Source organism: Corythoichthys intestinalis, chromosome 18 (genome assembly GCF_030265065.1).
Source record: "Corythoichthys intestinalis isolate RoL2023-P3 chromosome 18, ASM3026506v1, whole genome shotgun sequence".
NCBI lineage: Eukaryota > Metazoa > Chordata > Actinopteri > Syngnathiformes > Syngnathidae > Corythoichthys > Corythoichthys intestinalis.
The window spans coordinates 37950677-37971104 of record NC_080412.1 but is presented as its reverse complement, the minus strand read 5'-3'; the positions used below and the strand labels follow the sequence as shown (position 1 = coordinate 37971104).

The following is a 20428-nucleotide window of genomic DNA, read 5'->3' as shown; positions in this document are numbered from 1 at the left end:
GGCCTATCTCCGTCAAAGCTGACCGAGTGGAAACACAAAGAGCTTTTTACGTTGAAAATTCTTTTAAACAAATGATTGAATCTAGGAGTGGGAACCTCTTGGTACCTCACGATAAGATTCGCGATACTAAGCTCACGATAACGAAGATCTGACGATCTAGCGATTAGGGATGGGAATTGATAGGATTTTTATGATTCCGATTCCATTATCGATATTGCTTAACGATTCGATTCTTTATCGATTCTCTTATCGATTCTAATTTGGGGAAAAAGAACAACAAACGTTTTGATTGGCATCGAGTTTGTTTAATCAGAAGTCACAACCTTACAAACTCACAACGAGGTCAAAAGAGGCCCAAAGCCTCAATATTAACTGTGGCAATAAGTGGCAAATGCACAAGAATGTGTAACATTTTACTGAAGCATTTTTCTAATAGAAATTAAAATTCTTGGCATATATTGGCATATAGGTCATTGTTCTGCCGTTGGCAATATGTGTTAAACTTGCAGGGGTCCCCAAACTTTTTCCTGTGAGGGCCACATAACTTTTCCCTTCTCTAATAAGGGGCCGGGGTCAGTTTGTAACAGAAAAAGTGTGACGATTGCAGGAGAGCCTAAATGTAACAAATTATTGTTTTTCAGAAAACTACAATCAAATAACCCTTTCTGGATTCTTCACAGAACAAAAGTAAATAAAATAAAAATAATAACATCATATAATAATAATAAATAATAATAGCACGATTAATCAATAGATAACCAAATAACCCTCTCTGAGTTCTTCACAGAAAAGGCCAGAAAATAAATAACCCTATTGAGAAAAAAAAAATAATAATAATTTCAAAATGCTCTCTGGTATTGTTCAGGGGGCCGGACCAAATGTCGGGGCGGGCCGTAGTTTGGGGACCCCTGTTAAAGCGTATTATTTACCAGTATATTGAAATGCATGCCTTTTAGTTTTTATGGTGCTCTCACGCTCAAGTGGGGGCGCCCTTGCGCTTCCTCACGCGAAGAAGAAATGCCACATCCATACGAGTGAGCGAGTTAGTGAGGGAGGGAAACACTGCTACGACCCTTTGTTCTTTGTTAATGTTTGTAAAATATCTTCAGAGGCAACAACTGTATGTATCATCTTTTTTGTAGTTGTTGTGTGTTTCCACTCGCGATCGGACACTTAAATCCAGTTGTGTAATGGTTTGAACGATGTGCTAATGCTAGCGAACGCATGCTAACTGTCTATTTATATTACTGTATTAGCAGCTAATCATCGCCGATTTACGCTGATGCAAACCTGTTTGTTATTGGGGACGAAATTGATTTGTTTCATTTCTATTTTTAGTTTCACTCTTCAAGTGATGGTTGAATAAAGTCAGCAAATTATACCAACGTCTTCTGTATCGTCATTTCGGAGTTTAGCTAGCTGTATAGCCAGGAGTAAGCCTTAGCGTCTCGGTGAGGACAGTGCAATCTATTCCCTCCCGATGCAGTTATCTCCACCTTGCAATGACTGCAAGTCGTTTTGTTGTAATTTTTCCTTGTGAAGTGAAGACACACTTTCGAGCGTTTGAACCTACCTGCTGTCATTGTTATATTTACGGCTGCAATGCTCGTGCTAAACCATCGTAACCTTTCATTTTCACCCTCTTTCCTGGTGAAGTGTAGCCAAACTTTGGAGCGGGTGGTTCTTGGCGCCATGCTAGTTTGATGCGTCTGGACAACAAGACAGTCACGACGCAATGTGCGTCTTTAGGAATCGTTAAAGGGATCGTTAAGGCTTTTTCATTGTGATGTCGAGGCCTGGAAACACTAGGAACCGGTTCGGAATTGGAATCGGATTTCGATTCCCATCCCTACTAGCGATACAACGATTATCGATACATTGATCGGGAAATCATTCTAGGATATTCTACAAACGACTAATGAACTGAAAAACAAGCTTCTGCGGTGAATAGGAATGAGTTTATCACTTGTAGACGTCCAATCCGTTTGAACTGGGAGGGTGGCAGCGAATGAACATCGTTCAAACATTTTAGAACACCAGCGAGTTTTACACGAGCTATAATACTGACTTGACGTGTGCAGAGTCACAGGCAGCGCTCATATTGAACATTTATGAAAATCTGCCATAGAACCAACAAATATTTGTATTTTTCTTTTTAAATTTAACCAATAAAACTTATGACTTTTAACATAAAGTGTATTTAGTTTCATTAAGATCCATCAAGTAGTTTCCAAGATATGGGCATTTAGAATGGGGTCAACCATTTTAGAACACCCTTGTATCCTCGACCAAATCACTCTTGAGACACGCCTGCTTGTATGCAGTAAAACATTCGTCCTGTTTCCACCTAAATCCGGTGTTAGAACGCAGCGTGTGTTTGAGTTTATCACAGTGAAAGCCAACTCAATGTTTTGCTTGGGTCGGCCCACTACGGGAAGGTGTGGCGCAATGTCTGTGGGAGCTGTCTTGTCAACTGATGGTGGAGTCTTTGGTCTGTGGTGCGCAAGCCAGGTTTTTGTCAAACACGGAGGAGTTGGTTTATTAATTAATTGGAACTTTCTGCTGTTAGTCAGGGGCTGGAGCTAACTAACTATCAGCAGTGATAAATACTCACTTTCTTGGAAAACCTTCTTATGTCCAGCCTTCATCCATCTATTCACGCTCTGCTTTGTGTGCATCAGATGTGCACACACACATGCTGCCGGTAGTGTTTACGCGTCACGTAATGTTAGCATACCGTTCACTTATTCAGCCTGTTTTTCCTCTATTCTATTTTTATTTCAAAATTTCTTTCAATATGACATGTCTGTTCTTGGTGTTGGATTTAATCAAAATAAATTTCCCCTAAAAATGCGACTCATACGCCGCAAAGTCTGGTAATATGCTTTGCGAGTGCCATGCAAATTGCAAATGTAATTTTAAAGCAGCACAGTTTCAGTTTTTTAAAGATTGATCCACTATTGAGGAAAATGTCTATTCATCTTGAAATTTAAATACATCAAACAAAGCTGTCTGGACATAATTAGCTTAAATGAATGTACTCACAAAATTGGATCAAATATGAATGATTGAAAACATGGGGAGACAATCCAAAGGCCAATTAATAAAACAAAACAAGCAACGGGGACACAAAATATGGCCGTTTTATCACTCTGTACCAATTAATTCACAATTCAACACACATCTCACAAAACAGCAGTCTCCACAAAGACTACAAGACCAGTTTAGTGCTTTGGTGGCCATGACACCCGCTGTGGGCTCTGTGAGGGCGAACATCTTAGGTAATCTATGCAGACATCTGCGGTGACTCATTGTGAAAGCATTAAAATATAAATATAGAATAATATCTCTTTTTAGTGTCTTGCAATACCAAACTGCAGTGACAAATCAGCGTTGCAGGAGAAAGCAAATGAAGGAAAAAGCAAACTTACGGTCACTGCAGAAGGGGCCTCCGTATGTTGTCATGCTGCAGTCACATGAAAAGCCTTCCCATAGTTGCAGACACACTCCTTGATGGTGGCACGAGTCCTCTGTGCAAGTGGTGCTGGGACCTGAACGATGATAACACATAAAACACTCGGGATTTACAAGGTTGCCCCTTCATTTTGTCTGGACTGTAGTATCCTCTGAACAGTAGCTCAAATGTGTCCTCTGTGGAGGACATTTGTAAGCCTGATTTTTTTCCAGAGGACATTTGGGGCTTTTCAATGAAACCAAATATGAAGGAGTGAGCTTTTGAAAACTGGTTAACATGTTTCTGATGTTCAAATTTCCACTGTGGTGGACAAATTCAGTGGTTAGTATTCTAATTGTTATATAAACATTGGGGAATTGGTTTAAAGGAAAAAAAAAACTGGACAGTATATTTTTTATGGTATTCCACAGTATATCAATGAAATAAGAATGTGCCTCGAGGGGATGATATAATTAATCTGAAAAAAATTAATAAATACTGTGGTTTGTTATTGTTCTACAGAGCCCGTAAAGCACTAGAATTACCAAGGATGGCTCAGTTGATACAAATCACTTTTGTACCCAGAGAAGGGTCATCTGACTCAATCAGCAGATCTTTTGTGAGCATTGAGGTCCTCATTAGTCATTTCCATTAACACTCGCAAAACCACAGGGTTGGATAGCTCCAATTAGCATCTTGAGTATTTGCAAGGCAGGGCTACCTTGGCTTTGTCGGACAGTGGACCTTTCAGGCAGGCAATCGGGGGGACAACCTTTTTACTAAGGGTGTAACGGTACATGTAATAGTATTGAACCGTTTCGGTACGTGGTAGTCGGTTTGGATCGGACGCGTACCGAACAAGTTTCTGACATAATATAACTAGGGATGTCAAAATTATCGCGTTAACGTGCGGTAATTAATTTGTTTAATTAATCACATTAAAATATTTGACGCAATTAACGCACATGCCCCGCTCAGACGGATTTAAATGACAGTACAGTGAAATGCCCACATGTTAATTGTGTTTTGTGGAGTTTTGCCGCCCTCTGCTGGCGCTTGGGTGCGACTGATTTTATAGGCTTCAGCACCCATGAGCATTATGTAAGTAATTATTGAAATCAACAATGGCGGGCTACAAGTTTATTTTTTGATTGAGAATTTTACAAATTTTACTAAAACGAAAACATTAAGAGGGGTTTTAATATAACATTTCTATAACTTGTACTATCTTTTAAGAACTACAAGTCTTTCTATCCATGGAACGCTTTAACAGAATGTTAATAATGTCAATGCCATCTTGTTGATTTTTTGTTATAATAAACAAATACAGTCCTTATGTACCGTATGTTGAATGTGTCTTGTGTTTTATCTTTCCATTCCAACAATAATTTACAGAAAAATATGGCGTTTCACAGCCCTAATTATAACCCTTACTTTTCGAGGCTGTGAGTCGATCGGGTTACATCTTCTTTGTGTAGATTATATTTACTCTGTCTTCTCTACTATAATGAGGACCAACACGGTAGGACAGTCCAGAAACGTCAACGGCGTGACAACGTGGCCGCCGCAAGAACACAGTGAAACGCGGGTGTTAGAGTCAATCAGCCAATGCACACCAGTCGCAGTGCAGCCGTGTGTTAGACGCGTCCCAGAAGCGGCTCAACACGACGCACGCGAAAAGAACGGTAGAGTTTATTAATTGACGCGAGACACGGCCCTCCTGCGTCAATACTACTAGCTAGGATCGGGCAGGAAGTTACTCGATTAATAATACGGTGGATCCGGTCGATTTTCAAACTAATATGCAATCGTAACCTACTTTTTGAGTCCATCAGATCAGGGCACAGTTGACTTGTCTTTGTTGATTTACGGCTGTCTTCTCTGCTATAATAATAACCAAAACGGCCCCGTGTTCAATACAAAACCCTCCTACCACAACAAAACAAGTAGGAACTAATATTCACATAGGAACTGAAGTTGTACCACATAAAATATACAATATAAATGAATACTACATCACATTTGTAAAATATAAATACATAATAACATAAATAATAGCCCATTTAAATACGATAAATTGAAATGAGCTAAAACACCTGTAATTAAATAATAATACACAGATCCTGCTTACACAATTAAATTTATTAATTTCTGTGTGGCGCTTTAACTTGAGAAAATCCACCAATAAAGCTTTTGTAAACTGTTCATAAGACAAAAAAATGTTTCATTGAGGCATTTCATTTGTAAAATACATGTTAAAATCTTTGTCATTGGGATTGCTTTTCTCTTTAGCACAGGACTTTTTTTTTCTTCTTTCAGAAGAAGCTGACCAATACGTGGGGTTTGAAAGGCAAATTGTTGTTCGATTATCTTTAAATACCTGCTACTTTTTGAGCAGAATTCTAGCTTTGTATAGGCTAATGTTCCTATTGTTGAAAGCACAAAAGTGTGTAATAAACAACAAGCACATTTATATTTTGCATTTTGTTTTTTTACTGTACCGAAAATGAACCGAACCTTGACCTCAAAACCGAAGCACGTACCGAACGGAGATTTTTGTGTACCGTTACACCCCTACTTTTTACTATGTTTTAGTGTTTGGTAACTGCTCAGTATGGTTTTTCTAATGTGATCGAAGTGTGCACGATTTGACAAATCCACTGTTACCTTTTCTGTTGTAAAAAAAAAAGAAAAACAACAACTTTAGTAAGGGGGAAGTGTAAATAAATTGTTGAATTAACACTTGTTATCAATGAAAAAATTAAAAGTGTTCGCTGGCTGTCACTGAGTAGCATTTGTAATCAGTACACAAAACTAACAATATAAGTTACTCCCAAGAACGGTCAGAGACGTGGGACAACCTGAGGGTATGATATATAAGAAAGACAGGGCTGGTGGGAAAGGATAGCTTGTTAAAACAGGATAATGTCAATTTCAGTCGCGTAAGAAAAAGGTGTCAATAAAAAAGCTAAGGCTATGCTAAGGTCGGCTCCTTTTTTTCGTCTTTTTCAGCCCTCGACACTCAAGCCATCTCTTTAACTGAACATTTTTATGTTCTTCCACATCTTTGCAAGTGAATTTGGCACCAGACGATGACATTTTCGGAGAGAATTGGTAGGTTTAGCTCTGTAAACATCTCCTTTGTACATGATTTCCATTCATTTCCTATTGGCGTGTCCTCCCTTAGCAACAGTAGCTCAAGTCATGAATATTAATGAGCAGAAGTGACGTGTTGCTTGTGGTACGCCACTATTTGCGAGCCAGGTGGGGGTGAGGGCTGACATACCACGCCCACTTAACGCCCACAAACCGGGCCCCTTAGAGGCCCAGGCCTGCATGTGGTTGCGCCCCCCCCGAGTTCTGCCCCTGGTTCAAGTGACGTTACATTTATTTATTCATATGGGGTTTTGCACATTTTGCTAGTGTGTTGTTCTACGAATTTATTGTTGGATTAATTTCTTTAACTAAATAATCACAGGATTTGAATTTTATTCATCAAATTAATTTGCATTTGAATACCATACAGTATCTGCTAAAAGTTCCTCTAATAAAGAAGTTGAATTCTAGGACATTAAAAAACTGTGGTGACTGGCTAATCAATTGAATACAGTAAGATTTGAAATCAAATTCTTGTTTTTACCACATTGCAATTAATCATTATTCAAATAGATGCATGTTAATGCTCACAATATTTAAATTAGTGCTGCAACGATTAATCGATTAACTCGAGTATTCGATTAGAAAAAAATATTCGAATTAAATTTTGTTGCTTCGAGTATTCGTTTAATTAAAGGGGCGTTGTAATGGTTTATTTTGAAAGTGTTTGCATTTAGATGAATTGATTAGGGTGGATACACTGCCCTCTGGTCTGCCTCTTTTCACATGGCTGAATCCAACTGCTCCCTGTTAAGACCAACGTAAGCTAAGTTTTTGTTTGAGCTAATGTTTTTTAATGCATTCATAATTCAGTTTATTGGTATATTTAGCCGTTTTTTGTAGGAATATGTGTCTGAAACATTTGTTAAGAGCATTGTGAAAAAACTTTAGCATTTTATAGCATTTAAGCTAGCAGACTTTTTCTATGTAAGTTAGCCAATTGTTCTTTTGTTGTACATAGACCCTCATAAAAAAAAATAATTATACCGTTTGAGGCTCAGCTCAGGTATTTTAATTTTTCATGTTCCTTATCCGATTACTCGATTATTCGAACTAACTAGTCCATCGATTAATCGACTACTAAAATATTCGATAGCTGCAGCCCTAATTTAAATGTTGTCCTCTTCCGTACGTCCTCGTACACATTTATTTCAATCTTCCCATTATGTATTGTAGTACTGCGGGAAAACGGGACATTGAGCACAGTAGGCATCTTTTTTGTGTGCGTGTGTGTCACGCCTCACCTCCGCAGCCGTGATCCACCTCGCCCACTTTCTGAAGGGCGTCTACTAGCAGATCGGGGAGTCTTCCGTTCAAATCCACGGATGCCAAGCAGCCCTTGTAACCTTCCCGGGATGCGATCAGTCGAGGGAGGCTGCTGTACATGCTCTTCCCGACACCTCCAATGTACAGCTCCCCTGTAACATAGAAGACAGCTTGTTAGTCATTACGAGAATTTTAGCTCACCATCTTTGAAGAAAAAAAAAAACCTACAAAAAAGATCATATTCAGCGGAAGAGATGTGTTTTGTTATCTTGAAAACCTTTACCTTTCAAATCCAGGTTGCGTGCTCCGTTGGCGTGCTGGGTGACGGTGCGAACATCAATCTTAAGCGTGTGCACGTTATCGTTGTCACGGGAGATGACCACGTTGTGCCATCGGTTGTCGTTGAGAGGCTTCTCTGAGTTTCCCTTCATCAGCGATGGGCCATTTCCCAGGTCAAAGACGTAATGTATGAACCTGCAGAATGACACCGGCATTTGTTTCCACTCTCTACTGTACATTGACTACTGGATTCATCCATTCTTCTAATGAGGGTACTCTTTTTGCAATCTGTTTATCACAGGGGTATCCAACTCAAACAATCAGGATCGTTATCAGGCTCCTGCAGAGCTTGCTGATGAGCTGATCATTTGATTCAGGTGTGTTAAAGGAGGGAGACATGGAAAAAAAGCTGGATAGGGGATCTCGAGGACCAGAGTTGGTTACCCCTGGTTTATCATGACCGTCCATCCATCGTCTATAATGCTTGTCCTCATAATAGTCTCGGGTGAGCTGCATTCTATCCTAGCTGATTTTAGGCGTGAAGTGCAACCTGAACTGCTCCCCAACAAACACCAACATTGCACCTAGGGTTGTCTGATCATGACTTTTTAACCCGATATCCCGATATTGTCCAACTGCAAAAATTCAAAATCAAACCACTATCGATATTTGCAGTTGTGCACTTGACGTGTTTTTGATAATTGTATTGTGATGCCCCACTGGATGCTCTAATAATAAATGTAACAACTTCAAGCTTTTCCAAATGAAATAAAAAATGTAAAAATGCTCCCTTATAAATAATATAAACTGAAATGAGCAAAACATCCATTATTTAATAAAAGAAATCATTCACAATTAAATCACGTTTTCAGTAGCTACCCTAAAGAGTAAGGGTGTAACGGTACATGTATTCGTATTGAACCGTTTCGGTACGTGGTGCTCGGTTCGGAACGGAGGCGTACCGAACAAGTTTCTGACGTAATGTAACCTTTACTTTTCGACGCTGTGAGTCGATCGGGTTACGGTTTCTTTGTGTAGATTATATTTACTCCATCTTCTCTACTATAATGAGGACCAACACGGTAGGACAGTACAACCCAGAAACGTCAACGGCCAACGTGGCCACCGCGAAAAACGCAGTGAAATGGGACGTCAAAATCAATCAGCCAATGCACACCAGTCGCAGTGCGGCCGCGTGTTAGACGCGTCCCAGAAGCAGCTGAACACGACGCACACGAAAAGAACGGCAGAGTTTATTATTTCACGCGAGACACGACCCTCCTGCGTCAATACAACTACCGGTAGCTAGGATCGGGGAGACCGGATGTCACTCGTGTAAAAATACGGTGGATCCGGTCGATTTTCAAACTAATATGCAATCGTAACCCACTTTTTGAGTCCATCAGATCTCTTGAGTGGGAGATCGGGGCACAGTTGACTTGTCTTTGTTGAATTACTGCTGTCTTCTCTGCTATGATAATAACCAACACGGCCCTGTGTTCAATACAAAACCCTCCTACCACAACAAAACAAATAGGAACTAATATTCACATAGGAACTAAAGTTATACAACATAAAATATGCAATATAAATGAATACTACATTACAGTTGTAAACTATAAACACATAATAAAATAAGTAATAGCCCATTAAAAAAAAAAAATTGAAATGAGCTAAAACACCTGTAATTAATAAGAATAATACACAGATCCTGCATACACAATTAAATTTATTAATTTCTGTGTGGCGCGTTAACTTGAGAAAATCCACCAATAAAGCTTTTGAAAACCGTTCCTAAGGAAAAAAAAGATTCATTGAGGCATTTCATTTGTAAAATACATGTTAAAATCTTTGTCATTGGGATTGCTTTTCTCTTTAGCACAGGACTTCTTTTTTTCTTTCTTTCAGAAAGATAGCTGACCAATACGCGGGGTCTGAAAGGCAAATTGTTTTTGGATTATCTTTAAATACCCGCTACTTTTTGAGCAGAATTCTAGCTTTGTATAGGCTAATGTTCCTATTGTTGAAAGAGCAAAGGTGTGTCATAAAGAACTAGCACATTTATATTTTGCATTTTGTTTTCTTACTGGACCGAAAATGAACCGGACCGTGACCTCAAAACCAAGGTACGTACCGAACCGAGATTTTTGTGTACCGTTACACCCCTACTAAAGAGCCACTAGGAGGCTTACAAAGCATTACAAATATAGGCAATCATAGGACATGCCAATGCAATGACAATTCCCAAGATGCAGTTTGCTGCGCTTTTGCACTTATTTTTGGTATTTTATTACTTTTCTTAGTGACTATTTCTTTCTGGTAACGCAGTAGTTATATATGTAAGTTTACAATTCATTATTTTTCAATCATTTATTGTTCATTGAAGTTTTGCACTATGAAAACAAATGGTTTGCTCACATAACAAATCCCAAGCATCTTGCTTTGGAGACATTTATCGGTCTACAAGCATAACTGCTGTACTAAACTGTGATCAGCCCTTATACAAAGGCAGAAAGCTTCTACATTCACTTTGAATGTAATATACACATTGGCCCGAAACCAATTATGAAAAATCAATGTCGATATTATCCGATATCATTTTAAATTGCATTTATTGGCCAATATTGTGAGCTTCCGATAATATCAGACAACTATAATTGCATCCTCACTAAATCTCTTCATACGAAGTGTACTTGATAAATAATAACATTTGCAATCCAATATTTTGACTGTATTTCTTTTCTGTCTTGAATGAAAAGTGATCATGAAATATATTCATTAGCATTTGATGAGAGATGGTGCGAGTTACGAATAGCAAGTGGCTCCATTACACAGGGAAAAAAAGGCAGCCACCTGAAAACTGCCAATAACATGTTCTAAAGACTTTATTTTTCTCTGAAGGAGCAAGCTGTGGTGCCAAGCGAGACTTTAGAGGAACTAATTGCTTCCCGGAGAATGTTTTTGTGTGTTTACCAGTGGGAAAGCATACCTGACTGCTTCTTATTGAAACTCAAAACGAATACGCGCCTTCATGCCCATTCCCTTAGTTTCCCCCCCACTTAGGTGACCAGACGCTTGTGACCGTTTCAAGGTGAAGGCCAAACACATTCTGAAGTGCTCGTTTTTGGAAGAGCGACACAAGTGCATCCACCCTGGAAAAACTTACTTTTTGCTTCCCCAAACTATGGTATGTGCTGGTAAAATAAAATAAAAGAGATGGAAGCATTTCAGACAGAATGTTGATGTTTTAGCCCAGTGGTTTGAACGATTGATTTCTAGATATGACTCAGCTGGTTAAAGTGTCATTCTATTACTTTTGTTACTCTATGGTTTTTTTCAGGTCTCCATTGGAAAAATTGTCGTTCTATCTCAGTGAGACCAACCTGGTGAATTGAAGGTTAAAAAAAAAAATTCAGAACTTTTATTGTGATAAACTGTCAAAATAGTCGCATCTTCACATAGTTTTAATTCAAGCAAATTAATTTTGGTGGGGGAGTTGCTGTATTATTCATTCATTTGCGGGGGTGCTAGAACCTATTACAGCTAACAATGCGCAGGAGGCAGGTTACACCCTAAAATGGTTGCCAGCCAGTACTACTGTGTTACACACATGATGAGTAATGTGATAATTGCTGATGAAGCAAAAATACCCACACATATAGGTCTAAATATATAAAATGTATTAATCACTGGTGCCACACAAAAACTTAACTCATTTGCTTCCCAAAACGTATAAATAGGTTCTATTTTTAATTGTTTCAGTGTTCCAAAGACGTATTTACACGTCTTTTACGTTTTTTTAAATTTTTTTTTTAACAAGAGACATCTCTGGGTTCTGATTCAATTTAGCTCCAAAGCACAAGGCTGAAAATCCATTTTAAAGCAATAAAACTGGCCACTGGAGGGCAGTAGCGCATTTGGTAAGACTCGCAACCCGATTCAACGGAAACGAAAGGCTGTGCCGCACGGCCGGGGTGCCGGCGGAAGATGACCCAATGGAGAACAACATAGAGGACGCCCGTTGAGTCCGTGCTGCTTGCAGAGCAGATCCCACAGAGACAAAAAAAATCCATCTTTATGAGAAAGGCGGCGATGAGGGAAAAGTTTACCCGGCTGTCACGTCGGCTGACAGCGTCATCTCTCAGTCATGTGTAAATAAATTGTTACTTTGCTATCAAAAGCACTATTTGTCTTTTTGTTTATGTTATTTTGTAAAAGGAAAACATAATTCATATGTTTGGGATGTAACTAAAGAAAAAATAGCTGTGTTAAAGTCAAAGTTATTCTGAAATGTATGCTTTCCAAAAAAGCTCAATTTCTGTTTTTTCATTAGTAAATTACAATAAAATATATACAGTGGGGCAAATAAGTATTTAGTCAAGCGCCAATTGTGCAAGTTCTCCGACTTGAAAATATTAGAGAGGCCTGTAATTGTCCACATGGGTAAACCTCAACCATGAGAGACAGAATGTAGAAAAAAAAAACCAAGAACATCACATTGTTTGATTTTTAAAGAATTCATTTGCAAATCATGGTGGAAGATAGGTATTTGGTCAATACCAAAAGTTCATCCCAATACTTTGTTATGTACCCTTTGTTAGCAATAATGGAGGCCAAACGTTTTCGGTAACTCTTCACAAGATTTTCACACACTGTTGCTGGTATTTTGGCCCATTCCTCCATGCAGATCTTCTCTAGAGCAGTGTTGTTTTGGGGCTGTCGTTAGGCAACACGGACTTTCAACTCCCTCCACAGATTTTTCATGGGGTTGAGATCTGGAGACTGGCTAGGCCACTCCAGGACCTTGAAATACTTCTTACGAAGCCACTCCTTTGTTGCCCTGGCTGTGTGTTTGGGATCAATGTCATGCTGAAAGACCCTGCCACGTCTCATCTTCAAGGCCCTTGCTGATAGAAGGAGATTTTCACTCAAAATCTCTCAATACATGGCCCCATTCATTCTTTCCTTTACACAGATCAGATCAGGTCCTGGTTCCTTTACAGAAAAACAGCCCCAAAGCATGATGTTTCCACCCCCATTATTCACAGTGGGTATGGTGCTCTTCGGATGCAATTCAGTATTCTTTGTCCTCCAAACACGAGAACCTGTGTTTCTACCAAAAAGTTCTATTTTGGTCTCATCTGACCATAACACATTCTCCCAGTCCTCTTCTGGATCATCCAAATGCTCTCTCGCGAACCCTGGACGTGTACTTTCTTCAGCAGGGGTACACGTCTGGCCGTGCAGGATTTGAGTCCCTGGCGGCACATTGTGTTACTGATAGTAGCCTTTGTTACTGTGGTCCCAGCTCTCTGTAGGTCATTCACTAGGTTCCCCTGTGTGGTTCTGGGATTTTTGCTCAACGTTCTTGTTATCATTTTGACGCCACGGGGAGAGATCTTGCATGGAGCCCCAGATCAAGGGAGATTATCAGTGGTCTTGTATGTCTTCCATTTTCTAATAATTGCTCCCACAGTTGATTTTTTTTACACCAAGCATTTTACCTATTGCAGATTCAGTCTACAATTTTGTCTCTGGTGTCCTTCGACAGCTCTTTGGTTTTGGCCATAGTGGAGTTTTGAGTGTGACTGACTGAGATGTGGACAGGTGTCGCTTATACCGATAATGAGTTAAAACAGGTGCCATTAATACAGGTAACGAGTGGAGCCTCGTTAAACCTCGTTAGAAGAAGACCTCTTTGACAGACAGAAATCTTGCTCGTTTGTAGGTGACCAAATACATACTTTCCACTCTAATTTCGAAATAAATTCTTTAAAAATCAAACAATGTGATTTTCTGTTTTTTTCCACATTCTGTCTCTCATGGTTGAGGTTTACTAATGTTGACAATTACATGCCTCTCTAATCTTTTCAAGTAGGAGAACTTGCACAATTGGTGGTTGACTAAATACTTATTTGCCCCACTGTATAAACAGAAAATAATTGAGAAGCACTGAGCTAATTGCATACAGTCAAACTTACCCTTTAACCAGTTCCACCACAATGAAGTCACTCCCATCTCCAGAATTGTACAGTATGAGGCCGTCAGGACTGGTGGTCTTGAACTGGAAGAACAGGTGCATGGAGGCGTAGGCTTGCAAGGTGGAGAAGGCCAAATAGCTGGCCTGGGTCATGAAGGTCACAGGATTGGCCACGATGTGCCTCATGCCGAAGCGTGCGTTCAGCTCGCAGTAGGAGATGTCTCCGTTCTTGCACTGGTCCAGGTATAGCATGCCGTTGAAAGAGAGGGCCTGCAGGTGGCCGATGAAGTTGGAAGGAATGACCGAAGTGAATCGGCGCTCTGTCATGATGCCTGTCTCGATGTTGTTGAACTCCAAGCGGGTGTGAGCACCGCTCATGAAGCCTGAAGAAGGCGACGGTGCATGTATCATGTAAACGTACGCATTCATTTGCATCATCTGAATTACCTTCGGCGGTGACATTGTCCACAGAGAGCTGCAAATGTTTTCCCCGCCGAGCCACCTTAACGGCGTGCCACTCATTGTCATTCAGCTTGTCACCCAGCAGGAGTACTTCGGGTCCTTTGCCTGAGAAGTGGAGAGCGTCAAGTGACAATTACGCCCAATGAGCCCAATGTCCTCTCTCATCAAACTATGCTCTCAAAGTGAACAACGCCGCTCAGGTGGCGTGCATTCAGTCACATTTAACTTTCGCAACCAGTAATTTGTACTCAACTTAGGTTCAAAGGTGTGAAAGCAAAATGGGAGCAAACTAATCTTTTTGTTGAACTTCTGACAAGCGCAGGTGTAAGATAAGAGCTACAAGTACAATTACTCATGAAGTAAAAAGCCAATTTCCGCTCAGCTGTTTGGAGAGGTGGCATATGTAATGAAGTTTCTGTTTTGAATACTAAATACATTATATTGATATGCCATTTTTGAGTTTTAGGGAGTTCTAAATGATCAGAGGGACTTTTCATGAAAGATATACTGTGTACACGTTAAATGTTGATTCTCGCCAAACAGTTTTAACACCGAACGTGACGGCGGCGACATTTTTACGCAAATCATCTCTGAAGCCCCGCCATGCTGTAATTGCGTCACTCACGTGCCGCTGGTTGGTAGAAGTGGGAATCTTTGGGCACCTAACGATTCGATTACGATTCAGAGACTCCGATTCAATTATAAATTGATTATTGATGCCCCCCTCCCCCCATTTTTTTATTATTATTTTTTTTTTATGTTTTGTATATTTGTTCCAAATTTGTTCAAAAATCGTCTCAGGCTAAATAAACCAAACTACCATTTTAGTATGAAGTTACCGGTTAAAACAGTAAATAAAATACTCAAGTCCCTATTCTGTATCAGCAGCTTTAAACTACATTCAATTGATTTAATGTTGTGAATCAACCGTTAAAGTTGTTAAATTTGCGCCCGTTATTCCAAAATTTCCCTCATGTCTACTTTCGACATGTAAAAGTTTTAAAACTGTTTCATCATTTAAAGATAGATTCAAGTCAAGAGTTTGCCGATTTAGGGGTATTTTAGATAAAAAGTAATTAGGTTCTCTACAACCGAGCCTTCTAGAGAAGTCTACTGCTTTAAGATGGCGCCTCTTTACTCGCGCGAGAAAGTCTGTCACATCACATCTAGTCTAGATATATGTGATATCTACATATTGCCGTATGTTTGTAGCAACTAGCAACTGGGCGCTGTTTGTAGCGGCTGACGGCCGCAGTCAGGTATTATTGTTTTGTTTTTACCTAGCGGCATTAGCTGCACATGATATTTCCTCTCGGTCCGTTCCTCATTGCGTCCCGAAGACCGCGCTGACTGCGTTTTATTTCCGCTTTACCTGGTATAATTCAATAATCGAAATTTGGATGTTTGTGAATCGTTCTCGAATCTTCCACGGCCGAATTGCAAATAATCTAAGAATCGGAAATTTTGCACGCCTCTACTGGTTGGTCTTATTTGAAAGTGCGGAAGTTGAGGTCCACGCTCGTTTTTACTTGAAGTCAATCAACCAAGTAAAATGGGGGACAATATCATTTGAGATTTATAGTTTTATTGCCCTCATAAATAAGCATTAAAACGTTGCATAGAGAATGTGTTTATGTCCATATTTCGATCATTTCTTCAAAATCGAAAGCACCACGAAAGTCTACATATCCCAGGAGCCATTAGGAGGTCAAGAAGGACGGCCGTAATGTGAACATTTTTAACAAATGGCCGAGCGAGGCGCCACCGAAGGAGAAGGAGGCGAGGTTGCGAGCGACGACCGGCTGGCTTGAGCGAGCAACTTTGAAATGTTCGGAATGAATCGAAAACGAATGGTAATGCATTATTTCACGGGGGGAAGAAGATGAGGCGGATTTGTCATTGTTTTCTTCGGATGAGTCGGCGTCTCGGCGAGTGAGAAACGGCAGAAGAGTGGGCTGTGTGACGTTGTGACTGACGTAGGTCTGTGTCCTGTTCAAGAGGAAACTGAGTAGCATGCCTGAAAAAATTGAACTGAACTAGTTTATTGTCAATATTTTTTAAAATACTTTTTTTCAATGTTATATTTGATTTTTGTACGATGCTAGTCCCTCTAAGATGACAATAAAAACACCTTTGTAGTTCTAATTATTATTATTGTAACATCAGCAAAGAAGTCGCTAGCTTTGTCAGGTTTTTATCATTTATTTCAGAACTTGTGCAACACAACATGATAACTGTCCGCTGTAGCTGACGTTAACATCAACATGAAAACAGTAAAAACTTCCCGCTCTCGCGCTCTCGTCAGTCTCATGGTGCGTTCAGGAACAGCATGCAAAACACAACCGTACATTAGAACGAGATTTGTTACTTTATTATTATTTTTATATTATTCCGATTTTTATTCATCATTTTTTGTTTTGCTCTGTGTCATTGCTATTTCTAATTGTACCAGCAGTATTTAGTAAGGATTTAGCGTGGTTTTTGGGATGTGGAACGAATTATTCATTCATTCATTCATTTTCCATGCCGCTTATCCTCACGAGGGTCGCGGAGGTGCTGGAACCTATCCCAGCTAACTATGGGCAGTAGGCAGGGTACACCCTGAATAATCAAATTGTAATGTATTCTTATGGGAATATCCCGCTGGACATATAATCATTTTGACTTTCAAATCAGGTCCTGTAATGAATAAAATTCGTATGTAGAGGTACCACTGATTTTAGTTTCTAAGTTCAATACATCTGGAGTTTAAGTCATTGGCTACCATTGACAGCGCTGGACGTCCAATCTGAGGATTAGGGCCAAAAAAAGGAGAAGAAGGGAAAAAAAGGACTACAAGAAAAAAAGTATTACTACATAGGGTAAACTGCTACGCACTTTACGTACATGTGCCTTAGCTGGGAGCTATGATGAAGCATCAATATAAAGCCATCTATTGATTATTATTTGATGTAGATGAACCAAAAGATAAATGATTTCCTTTATAATAAAGTTGAGTCTAAAATATAGAATCAGGAAGTGCACAACATTATTCCAATTCGCTATTATGTCACTTACGTCATAAAGCTACTACGTAGCTGGAAGCTACGACGAAGTGTTGGTCGCTTATAAATTAAAAAAAAAAAAATAATAATAATGATTAAAAAACTACATTACCGCTACGTAATAGTACGCCTTTTTTCTTGTAGTAACAGTTCGACTTTTTTTCTCGTACTATTACTAAGAGAAAAAATGTATTATTTCGTTGGGCTAATGCAGATGAATAATGATGCTACTTTACATAGCGCTTCGCCTCTGTTATAATCCACAATTTGAAAGCATCTTGTGTTTTACAATCGGTTTTACAAATATGGAAAAGGAAATCCTTCATATTTTGTCTCATCTACATCAAATATTATCAATAGAATGATGTATAGGTTACCAACATTTCGTCGTAGCTCCAAGCTACGTCGTAGCGGCAAGATATGTACCGTATTTTTCGGACTATAAGTCGCTTTTTTTTTTTTCATAGTTTGGCTGGGGGTGCGACTTATACTCAAGAGCGACTTATGTGTGAAATTATCAACAGATTATGATATCATTTCAAATGTTATTTTGGTGTTTTGGAGTGACACTGATGGTTTGGTAAACTTGTTAGCATGTTCTTTATGCTATAGTTATCTGAATAACTCTTAATTGCTATGGCCAAGTTCGCGTTCTGCCTTTGGCAATGTGTGTTCAATTGTTTTATTGACTTTTTTATATTGGAATTCATGCTTTTAGTTTGTGGCACTTTCACGCCCAATTTATATAACTTGTACCAACATTTAGAACTACAAGTCTTTCTATCCATGCATCGCTTTAACAGAATGTTAATAATGTTAATGCCATCTTGTTGATTTATTGTTATAATAAACAAATACAGTAATTATGTACAGTACGTTGAATGTATATATCCATCTTGTGTCTTATTTTTCCATTCCAACAATAATTTACAGAAAAATATGGCATATTTTACATATAGGTTTGAATTGCGATTAATTACGATTAATTAATTTTTAAGCTGTGATTAACTCGATTAAAAATTTTAATTGTCTGACAGCCCTAGTAATAATATGATTTTTTTCCCCCTCGTAGTTCCAGTACGACTTTAATCTCGTAATCCTTATTTTTGTCTGTATTCTTCTCCTTTATTTGGCCCTAATCCGCCATCGTAGGTTTGGACATCTATCGCAATCAATGAATAAGATTAAAATACTGAGAAACAAAATCATTTTACTGTTATTATTAATATTATTAACATTTTAGAATGATTATTTTCTGCACCCTATTGAGTGTTATTCTCCCAAAACCTCTACTTGGGAGACAATAGACCAAATCTGTAAGAACAGCCAAACCTTTGGCTTTCAAAATAGGTCACAGCGCAGAAGCTTTCCACTGCAGCACCGTCATCCTAAATCAGCGGCAGCGCAACAGGCCGACACGGCAGTTCAAAGGAGTTCTGACATCGCTTGGGAAACTAATTGGCCATGCCTAAGCTTGACTGCGCCTTGAGGGGTTTGTCTCTCTAATTGAGCTCTGGGTGCACAATTACAGGGGACGCACAGAGGACAATAAATGAGAAAACATCAAGTGGTTTCCGCACACCTTGCTGATTCATCCCCAGGGAGACAAAAGTGTGACCGGCGAAATTTGGGCCCATTGCTGCCTATCGTTTTATCTTTACAAAACTACACATGCATCACCTCCACTCTGAACAGTATCGACTGTACGTGGATCGATGACATTAAAGCTTCATCCCCCTATAGTAGCAGTTGAATGATGCGTATCACAAATACTAAAACATTCATTGGCGGAATCTCCCAGCTTAAAAGCACCATTGCTTTTGTTAGAGAAAGTGACGACTGAGTGGTGATAATAGGGAGCATTTTTAGCTTCTTAACGTGATATTTTTTGCATTTTGTAGTCGTTGTAAAAATATTCTTTTGACATGTCGCGATAAATAAACTCGCTTTATTACTGGCACTTTCTTCTGCTTTACACAGGCACATAAGAGCAGTAAAGACAAATACTGTTTTGATCTCCACTTGTATTCAAATTGGATTATAGAAACAGATAGCTTCAAAGATAGCGCAAAATTTTAGTAGGTCAACATTAAGAAGGTGGCGCAGATTTTAAAGCGGGACGCATATAGGAATCAAAGTATGCCGATTATGTAATTTCTGTACAACCAACCTCTCTGATACAAATCTGCTAATTGTGCTCTCTTTTGGCTCTTGTTGTGATTGGCCTGTGAGGATGAGACGGGCGGATGGACTGTGCCTCAAACATCCCTACAAAAACAAACTGGATCTCCGCGTCAGGGATGTGAAGTTTTCATTCTGTAATCAAGTTGGTGTAAACTATAATTCCCTCTAAATGATATCTTCTAAATAATTTAAGCAGCTAATTGCATGATTTACATTTGCCTCTAATTTCCCCTCTCATCAAATTCTTCCACGAGACAGCCATCCATCAATACATCTGCAGAGTTAATAAGCTCATTTGGTGATAAATTGCAGTGGCCCACATGCAAATTGAAATCAGATAAGGGCACAGGGTATTTTTTGGTACATGTTGGTACAGTGCCACCTGCTGGAGTAGAGGAGTATATAATTGGCTGAGGCTTCCAAACACACAAATCAACCCTCTCCCTATTTCTGCTCGTTTTGACTACAATTTTCACCTATAGTCTCCAGCTCTATACATGCATGTACAAAACTCACCTATATTTAATTAAAATAAATAGTAAGACTCTCACAGTAACAATGGATTGGACTTCAGTTATTCTAAATGGCAGCCAGTAAGGTCTT

The 20428-nt window shown here is 39.2% G+C and overlaps 1 protein-coding gene across 14 annotated transcripts in view; it reads right to left on the bottom strand.

Annotated features, from left to right (window-relative positions):
* nrxn2a (neurexin 2a) overlaps nt 1–20428 on the bottom strand; it is a 496353-nt gene that overhangs the window by 224064 nt on the left and 251861 nt on the right. For all 14 annotated transcript variants that reach the window (XM_057820438.1, XM_057820422.1, XM_057820428.1 and 11 more), the window contains 5 exons: nt 14583–14702; nt 14137–14518; nt 8160–8350; nt 7855–8028; nt 3432–3551 (listed from right to left, as the gene is read on the bottom strand). In XM_057820438.1, coding sequence (XP_057676421.1) covers nt 3432–3551; nt 7855–8028; nt 8160–8350; nt 14137–14518; nt 14583–14702 — 987 coding nt within the window. The remainder of the gene's footprint in view (nt 1–3431; nt 3552–7854; nt 8029–8159; nt 8351–14136; nt 14519–14582; nt 14703–20428) is intronic.